The 10,472-nt window shown below is 38.2% G+C and overlaps 1 protein-coding gene across 1 annotated transcript in view; it reads right to left on the bottom strand.

Annotated features, from left to right (window-relative positions):
* Positions 1-2,712: 2,712 nt before the first annotated feature.
* OVCH1 (ovochymase 1) overlaps positions 2,713-10,472 on the bottom strand; it is a 65,877-nt gene continuing 58,117 nt past the window's right edge. Inside the window, 4 exon segments of the mRNA XM_012640956.1 lie at positions 2,713-2,882; positions 3,458-3,542; positions 3,544-3,593; positions 4,638-4,763. Coding sequence (XP_012496410.1) covers positions 2,713-2,882; positions 3,458-3,542; positions 3,544-3,593; positions 4,638-4,763 — 431 coding nt within the window.

Here is a 10,472-nt window from a genome sequence, read left to right as displayed (position 1 = left end):
TGGTTTTAAGATTATGATTGCTGTATATTTAACCTGTATCTATTTTTCTAATTTATATTAGAAACTCATGACATATAATACATTTTAATGTTAAGTTATCCTTATGTTTTTGGGATAAATCCTACTCAGTTCTTCTAAACATTCATTGAAAAATCTGTTGAACTCAACCATTGGCTTAACCCCACAAAGTAGTTCAGAGTATGCCACTCTGGCATGAAGATTATTTTGAACTGAAGGCAACTGGGGAAGAAAAAAAGGCATACAACAACGGGGTATCCTACAATTCAATTCAATTCAATTCTGACACTATCTACCTGGGGTTAGCACAGACCGTGAAGGTTAAGGGCTCAGTCTCCCAAGACTGCCACCCTCCTCCCCCACTTCAGATGCCAGTCACAGGTCCAGGTTGTCACCTGTGTTACTGACGGACTGGCTATAAATTGGAGGTTCCCACAATCTTCTTCCCTGGTTTGATAATTTACTAGAGTGGCTCACAGACTTCAGAAAAACACTTTACTTACGTTTACCATTTATTACAAAGGATATAACTCAGGAATGGTCAAATGAATGATATGTATAAGTCAAGATATAGAGAATCGACACAAAGCTGCAGTGTTCATCTGGGTGCACCACCCTCCCAGTACCTCCAAGCATTCACCACCCAGAAGCTCTCCAAATCCTGTCCTTTTTGGTTTTCATGGGGGCTTCACTGTATAGACATGATTGATTCCATCATTGGTCATGTGATTAATTTCCAGTCCTCTCTTCCCCAGAGGTTGGGCTGTAAGTTTTACCCTCTAATCACATGGTTGGTTCCTCTGGCAACAAGCCCTCCATCCTTAGCGGCTTTCCACAAGTCACCTCATTAACATAAACGAAGGTTTGGTAGAAAGGAACTTGTTCAGAATCATAAAAAATACTCCTTTCTTATCACTTAGGCAATTGCAAGGATTTTAGGAGCTCTGGCCATGGATAAAGACCAAATATGTATTTATTATATGACAATATCACAGACGGATAGAGGGAAAAGAATTTTTTTCTTCTCCTATACCCCAGAGCTTGTAAACCTTATTTAAATAAATTGAAATTGAGTCATACAACCTTTTTGGCAAAGAAAATAGGAAACAGTACATATTTTTTATGAATTAATTCTAAGAAAAACAGGTATATAGTTCATTAACATAAGTTACAACTGACATTGCCAATGTACTTTTCCTTTCCCATCCATTTCTTTATTTCTTCATTCTTCCAACCTTTGTGCACTCTGACACCCATAGGAGAGGCAATAGGGAAACAGTCTAATCTTTTCTTCTAAGCAGCACACTTTTAAGAATAGGAATCAGGATAAATGTTTCTAAGCCAAAGATATTTCTTACGTATTGATTAACATGCATTCTCTTATTTAATTCTCAAAATAACCTCATGAGGTAGCACAAGGTAACAGGTGTTCTGTAAGGCAAGAATGGTAGAAGTATACACAATTTTCAAGGATACTGCATTCTCCCCATAGGAAGCTATTGTTGATACTAAATTGGCTCAGGAACCCAAGAAAGCTCAGTGTTTATTAACATTCCACTAAGTGGAAACAAAGATTGTTAGTGGACTTACTTCTGAGATGGTAATGTAAATCCAAAGAATAAAAAGAACAGTGGTTTAGCAATTGTCTGCTGTATCAACTCTGAATAGGACCCTACTTGCGTGTAGAGTGACATTGGTATCTGGCTCCTTCTTAGGAAGGCAAAGGCCAGCAAAAAGCCATACATTCTCTTTCTCTAGGTTGTCACCTTATTTCATTACACATTTGTATCCTTGATCAAGTAAACTGGGAATTTATAGCGCAAAGTTTGTGTGACTGATGATGCAGTGTCTCTTATCATAAAGAAAGAAATTGAGTCTCAGAAAGCTTTGGAATCATTCCCAAAGTCACTGAACTAATATGTGGTAGACCTGAGATATGAACCTAGGACCATCAGATTCCAGAACTCTGGACTGCTATGTCCCACCATGTCTGGAAATGTTGGTTTCAACATTCAAGTCCCTTTTCGATTTTCCTTCTCCCTAGTCCCCTTCCAGTCAGGAGTGACTGTGTGACAACTCCGGCCAAAGAAATTTAAATCTGCTACAAAATTCTTGGAAAACATGCTTGCTGTCTTGATAGGGACAATCCTACCTAACCCTCTCTTTCCTTCTTCCTTCGATGTAATGATGAGAACTAAAATAACCATTATGCAATCACTAGGACAATGCCAAAACAATCATAGTAACTTTTATGCTGGCAGAGATGAATTGTTGAACTATTAAATAACAGTGAATCTGCATACCCCTGGATATCTCTCTTAAAATAATGTTTACGTCACTATAACCAGGTTTCTAGCTACTACCTAATTGATAAACCCATTTAATGCCTTTTCCTGTGATTATTTTGCCTGATTAATAGTATAGTCTCAATTTTTATGTGTTTATATTTTTCTAAAACTACTTTATCCATCGTTTATTTTTTGTACTTCTGGGAAAATTTAATCTAGGTGAGATCCATGTGGGAAATATAGTTGCATTTTATTGTTAACTTAATCTGAGAAGATGTCACCTTAATTTCAAATCTAAGAAAATAATAACAGTAAGGCTATTTCAACATCACCTGAGACCAGCTGATGTCACATGTAAGCCACATACTGAATATAAAACAATCTAAAAATGTTTCATAAAAGAAAATCAATAGCTTAGTTCTCCATGGAAAATTAGTAACCTATTTTTGCCTGGTCCAAATCCTTCACAAACCCACTGGTGACTATGACAGGCTAAGGTTCTCAGCTTCATCTGGAAGTTGATAACATAAAGGCAAATGATGTGATTTAAAGGGGCTACTAACCCCCATTGGTAATGGCATGGATGAGAGAAAGAAACGATTTCTAAATAGAATACACTTATTTATTCAGAATTTAATGTGTCAATTTTATTGCCTCTCAGTGAGCCTTAGTTTTTATGCCTCTTTCTTTATGCCTGGGTGAGAGAAAGATTTCTACTTTAAATGATGCCAATTAATAATATTCTCTAATACCTAATTTGTCAAAAGTTACAGTTAAGTTCACACATTATGGTGAATGGTTAGTCCATCATGTGTGTTGTTCTGAATTGTGATTGGTAATCTATAAGAGTTGAAGGACCTAAATGTGCCAGAATTTGACCCAAGTTCCCCAAAATCTCTTTCATAGAGATTTGGCTTCTATTTTGCCTAATAAATTGGTCTCTTTTGTTGAGAAAGTACAATTTACCAATAGGAATATTCTTACATTGTTTTCTTTCCATATTAAAAGCCAGAGATCAAGGGTTAACTAAGAGTCTATTTTTTAAGGAGAAGAAGGTGGAGAGTAATGCTTTCAGCAAATACCAAGTGCTGATGTTAGTTAACTGATTTTTCACATGCTTCTTTCATCATGATAAACATGCCTCCCTTATCTTACAGTGGCTCCATGAGAATATCTTGGGATCTGTATGACTCTGGCTGGCTTGGTCAGAAGAGCATCCTCAAAAGTGACCACATGGCTCTTGGTTTGAATTCTGGGAAGGTCTGGTTATTTTACTGTCCTTTGGACCTAGAAGAAAAGGAAGCAGAGGGAATGGGAATAAAATTAATTTTTAACAGGCTTATAATATGCCTTTTTAGATCAAGGTAATCAGCTCTCCTCCCTAATTGTCTTAGGGAAAAAAGTAATTATCAGGATGTGGTTGGTTTCACTGAAAAGTCTTCCCACCTTAAATATTCAAAGGTACAGGAAAAAGCACATCCCTCAGAATTATCTTTGACATAGCCTATGGTCTATGGAAAATTATATGGAAAACTATAGTTAATGCCTGTTAACTGCTGAATTCCATCTAAAAGCAATATTTTTTTACTTCCACTCCCCTGTGCATCATGCCTGAAAATAATATTCTTAATATAGTTCCCCAAGAGAAAACTTTCATATAATAGGAATGCTTTTATTTATTATTTTTTTTTGTTTAACAAATGTGCAGCATACACAGGTCTGGAAAAATATATCCTCTGCAATGCTTTTTGGTACCAAGGAGGGAAATTAACTTTCAGTCGTCTACGTTAACCTAGAATCAAAAAACTTCACTAACTACACGATCTAAAGTGCAATCTTATAACTCTGAATTGCATAATTTACATTTATAATGCTAGAATCTAATATCTGTATAGTTTGTTTTCAAAACCTAATCTTTTGCTATTATATTACTACAAATAAAATTCTGATACAGAAATAAATTGTCCAGAGCTGATCACTCAGCTAAGATTTAAACCTAAATCTGATCCATAAGAATTACAGCAGGAGAAAAGATTCTCTGTGGTGTAAAATCACAATCACAGTAATAATAATAAAAAAGTTATCTTGTAACCAACATATCTTAGCCATGTGGATAAATCATAAGTCAATCAATCAATATATCCATTGAGCAGTTTTTCCCTTTTGGACCTGATCAAATCTTAGATGACTTAAATAGATTTTCCTCTCAAACATAAATTCATTTTTCACAGAAACAATTTCTTGCAAAATGCTGTATAAGTTTTGAAATATTCCTAAAAAGAGTAACATTGATTTTTAACTTTTATAAGTTTACAAAATGACCAAACGTACCTTGGACTTTGAAGACAATATAGCTTATGCCAAAAGCACCTTGTACAAGGAAATAAAATGTCACCCTCATCAGTGGTCCAGAGCTCATGAAAATCATCAAGTAAACCCTTCTCCCACATAATTTACCTACATTTAAAAAAAAAATCAATTCTAGTAAAAAAAAAAAAAAGAAAGAAAGAAACACAAATTTTAGAGCAGTTTCTATATGTAGTCAGTTTAACCTACAAGGTAGGAATTTACTCCATTCTGCAAAATGAGGACACGGGGCTCCAGAACTCAAGTAACTCACTCAAAGTCACAGATTGGTGGTGGCAGCTGGGGACCAGGGGTTAGGGGGAAGCTAGGATCTCAGGTCGGGTCCATGAATCCCAAATTTATCAAAGTTTACTATGTTACAGTGTTTCCTTGAAGGACACTAGCTAATAAATTATTTTACCTTTAAAATGGCACTGATATGCCATTTTTCTCCTAGAAAAGTGACCTACTTATTAAAAATATCTCAACACAAAGATCCACAATACACAATTTTCTACTTGAAAATTTATTCTTTTCCTACAGTCAATCTTCTATTGAATGCTTTACTTTGAGAACTTAAATCAAAGATGGAAGGGAAAATTGTAACCATAATTCTAAATGATTCAGAGGGCTGATTAACAAGGTGTGGAAAGAATCTGTGAGTTTCTTAAAATAAAACTCACCCACATTAATAATGCAGTACCATTTGTAACATTTATTTGAATGTCACCTACTCAGAAAGACATTTGCTGATCATACTACATACAACTATGAGGCACGTACATCCTAGATATTTTTTTCCCTTCCCACTTCATTTTTTCCTCCTTAGTTCATCTAAGATATCATATATTTTATCTTATCATCTATCCTCTCCTTTAAAAGCTTGATAAAGGCAGGGATTTTTGTCTATTTTGTTCACTACTAGATCCCCAGAAGCAGGAAGGCCCAGTCCCTGGCCCAGAGTAGGTACTCCCCAAATACTTGCAGGGAAGGAGGAAGGGGAAGGATAAGCCAAAGAAAAAGAAGAAAAAGCATTTGGTTGGCATATTAGGGCACATGAGGTTGAAATACTATTTGAAGACCGATCAAACATTTATTTGTAGCAAGTAGAGATAAATGCAACTCTTGAAAGAATTGCTAGCTTTCACAGGGAGAAACAGCATTTACAGTATAGAAGAATACTATGCAACTTGAGTAAGGGGTAATATTTCCATTACAGTCTTATAGTTCTGCTAGCTATAATCTAAAGAGTCAGAACAATTCCACAAGGTTCAAGCTGACAATTTTAAATCAAAGAAATGCTAGTCTGGAAAATTATAGGTGTTCCTCAGTTAATCTACAATAAAGTCAAGCATGGTTTTCAGTAGGCAATAATGATAAAGGCAAGTTTTCCCAGAAAATGTCTCTCTCTATATATGAATCTAGTATATCATAAAGATAGCTATAAATTGAGAAGAAAAAAACCTTTTTTAAAAATGAAACAGGTAGAGTCCCTTTACCACATGAGAAAATACATTTCAGCAGGGTTAAAGAGATAGTTTTTTTTTTTAATTTAAAAAAAAGATTGTTCTGACCTCAGAACGGAGAATGAATGTTTAAGCATGAAAACAGTGAGATGAATCAAAGACATGTATGGATAGATCTAAACAAATAAATTTTAAAAATTTTCCATCAACCCATATTAATAATAAAACCTAAAGCAAATGACAACGTTAAGAATTAGGATGATGGCTGACTAGAGACATAATTTGTTGGATCATCCCAGCTGGAAAGTAGTATATTGAATGTGAAGAGCGGAGAACAGTTACAGCCAAGCTGTGGATTACAGGGAGAGACAACAGAGACATCTGGGGACCTAAGCAAGAAAAATGGCAAAGCTGAGAAAGAAGAAGATAGAAAGGAGAAGACAGCAGCACAGACCAAACCCAGAGAGGCTCGGACTCCAGTGAAAGGGTAATGGGGGCTTCCCCTCCCCCATCTAGGTACCTTTGGTAAAAAGCGGGACGCAAAACATACTGAAGGTGCTTCTACCTGCCATGAGCCCAGGCATGGCAGCTAAATAAGAATAGCAGGGTGAACCAGCAAACCCCAGAATTTGGGTGTTAAAAAGGGACACTCCACAGGAGAGTGCCATGAGAGACCAGAGTGCTGGCTGTCTTACAACTAGACACTTCCTCCTCTGTACCTCTTCCAATCATGGTATCAGAGAAAGTAATTTCACCTTGGGTCAGCTGGTAGCCACAAGCCCCTCCCGACCCACTGCATCCATGAGAATACTCTGACTGAAAAGCACATGAACAGCTACTTCTCTATGGCAGGTGTGGGTTCCCATCTGAACCTGCCACTGAAATCAGGGCTGCCATCACCATTTGTAAACTTCCTATCCACCAGCATTTCACAGGATCATGCTCTGGCAGCTTAGACAGGTGGGAGGGACTTGGTGCTCTCTGGACATGGGAGCGGTACAGGGAGTTGCAGGGGAGAGATCTTGGTCCCAGACTCAGGTGTTGAGGAAGCCCTTATGGACATATCCAACAGGAAAGTGTGGAGGGGCACTGAGGAACAGGGATCTGTGAGCATGCCAATCCTCCACCCCCACTGGAGAACCACCATACTGGATAGGGGTGCAGCATTTTGAGTGAATTAGCCTAGCCCTTGGTTCCAATGACAACTGAATGCCCCAGGAGTGCTGGCTGAAAGGGAGCAGTGGCCCCTCCCCCAATCATTACAATAGGGAGTGCAGCTTGAGTCAAGAAACTCATGAGTGGCCACTTCTCTCCAGCAGGAGCATACCTCTGGCAGAGGCACCTGCAGAGAGATATACCTCTCTCCCCTTGGGATCTTGCAGTTAAACAGGTGTGCACAACTGGGGAGTCTCCTATCTGCCAGTACCCCACAGAGACTCACGCTAATGGGTCAGACACACGGACTGAGGGTAGTTCCAGAGCTGGTCTTGAGCAGTGAGGTAACCCACATGGACTACTCTGATTGGAGAATGCTGTGGAGTTTCAGGGAGCAAATAGACAGCGTGTTCACCTTACCCCACAGAGAAACTGTGCTAGTAGACAAGGGCAGAAAGAGCCTGGTCCAGGGCCTTAGCACTCAAGTGATTAGGCCCTTTCCTTGGGAACAGGTGTCCTACCTTGGAGACATTGTCCTAAACTCCATACCAGTGGCTCCCCCTAGTAGCCAGCTAAGAAACGTCTGAGCCTTGCTGAGGCTTTGCAAAGCCTCATAGGCTGTGGTGATCCAGCCACAATTTGTCTTGCTCCTCCCCCACCCACAGGGGGAGTAGAGGTCAAGCAATGCCCTGGGAGCTACAGGGTCCCTCCTAAATCTTGGAGCTTTCGTGTGCCCCACCTTGGGGATAAGAGCTTACCATGGACACAAAAGACCATCTTGGCAGCTGGCTCTTCCACACAAATTTCAATCTATGACAAGGGGAACACAACCCTATAGCTAAGCATAGCACCTTCCAACTCAGGGAGTGGCTGATTTGTACTTGCCAGTACCACCCACCATCTCAGAGATTAAGCTGGGGGACCTAACTCACTACACACAGTCCTGGGAAGAGGTGAAGACAGCAGGTCAGAGTAACCCAAGAGGTTCATCAAACCTGGTTACACTTCATAGACAACTCAGGACCAGTACTCCTCTGCCCGACATGCTCAGGGACTGATCTTTGGGGACCCAAGACAGGCCCTTAATCCAGGCCTAGCATCCCCAGGTCTTGATTGAAAGGCCAGATGAGAAGGAAGCAGTGAAAGTAATCTAGAAACATGAAAAATCAGAGATAAAGGACACCCCCAAAAGAAAATAATAACTCCTTATTAATGGATACCAACCAAAACAAAAAGATTGAAATGACAGATGAAGAATTTTGAATATGGATTGTAAGGAAGCTCAGTGAAATACAAGAGAAAATAGAAGTCCAACACAAAGAAACAACAAAAACAATGCAGGAAATGAATGAAAAATTCACTAACGAAATTGATTACTAAAAAAAATCAAACAGAACTTTTGGAAATGAAAGATTCATTGAAGAAAATACAAAACACAGTGGAGAGCCTTAAGAATAGGCTATATTAGGCAGAAGAAAGAATCTCAGAGCTTGAAGACAACACCTTTGAATTAAACAAGTCAAAGAGAAAGAACACACAAATAAGAAGAATGAACAAAATCTACAAGAAATATAGGACTATGTAAGGAGAATTAACATAAGAATCATAGGCATCCCTGAGGGCAAAGAATAAAATACACAAGGGTTGGAAAAACCTATCTGAGGGAATAATTGATGAAAATTTCCCAGGATTTCCTAGAAATCTAGATATACAGATATAAGAGGCTCAAAGGCTTCCTAATAGATTCATTATGAGGAAGCAATCACGACACAAAACAGTCATCAGACTGGCCAAAGTAAAAATGAAAGAGGCAGCACTCCTACAAGCAGTAAAGTGAAAGCAGGAGGTAACTTACAAAGGAAAACATATCGTGACTAATTACAGACTTTGCAACTGAAACCTTAAAAGCCAGAAGGGATTGAGGCTCCATTCTCAGCCTTCTAAAACAGAATAATGGCCAGTGCAGAATTTTGTATCCTGCAAAACTAAGTTTCTTATATGAGGGAGAAATAAAGACCTTTTCAGACAAGCAAACACTGAAGGAATTTGCCAAGACCAGACTTGACCTGCAGGAAGTACTCAGAACTGTATCATACATGGATCAGCACAATAGATACCCACCAGTGTAAAATCACTGAACAGCTAAAGGTCAGAGCCCAGACACCATAATGGCTCAAGAGGTGAAACAAAGCAATAAAGTTCTACTCAACAGGGTGAACAGAAATCCACTCATCAATTTTTTCAATAAATGTGAATGGCTTGAACTCCCCACTCTAGAGACATAGGCTGGCCAACTAGATAAAAAAAATACAAGCCAAGTATCTCCTGTCTCCAGAAAACACATCTAACCCACAAGGACTTATTTTGATTCAAGGTGAAAGGATGGAAAACAATATTTCATGCAAGTGGAAACAAAAAGAAAGCTGGTGTAGCCATACTCATATCAGATAACATAGACTTCAAGTCAATAAAAATAAAGATAAAGATGGTCATTATATAATGATGAAAGGAACAATTCAACAAGACATAATCCTAAATATTTACGCACCTAACAGAGGTGCATTCAGATTCATAAAGCAAACCCTACTTGATCTAAACAAAATGATAAACAGCAGCATTGTAATCGCTGGGGACTTCAATACTTCACTGACAGTATAGATCCTACAAGCAGAAAAGAAACAATGGACTTAAATAGGACTCTAGAACAAATAGGCCTAACAGACATTTACAGAACATTTTACTCCAAAACTCCTCAATATATGTTCTTGTCATCAGCTCATGGAACTTTCTCTAAGATTGACCACATCCTAGGACACAAAACATGCCTCCACAAATTTTAAAAAATAGAAATTATACCATGTGTCTTTTCAGAGTACACTGAAATAAAATTAGAAAGCAAATCAAACAGAAACATTCAATCATACACAAAGTCATGGAAATTAAACAACCTAATGCTGAATGATTATTGGGTCAAGATGGAAATCAAAAGATTCTTCAAACTAAATGACAAAGGGGACACAAGTTATCAAAATCTGTGGAATTCAGCAAAATCAGTCCTAAGTGGAAAGTTCATAGCCTTAAATGCCTACAGCCAAAAGACAGAAAGATCACAAATCAACAATCTAATGAATCATCTCAAGGAACTAGAAAAGGAAGGGAAAACCAAACCCAAACCCAGCAGAGGAAAAGAAATAACTAT

This window comes from Propithecus coquereli, unplaced genomic scaffold (assembly GCF_000956105.1).
Source record: "Propithecus coquereli isolate 6110/MARCELLA unplaced genomic scaffold, Pcoq_1.0 Scaffold16, whole genome shotgun sequence".
NCBI classification, from domain to species: Eukaryota; Metazoa; Chordata; class Mammalia; order Primates; family Indriidae; genus Propithecus; species Propithecus coquereli.
This window is presented reverse-complemented; position numbering and strand designations above follow the sequence as displayed.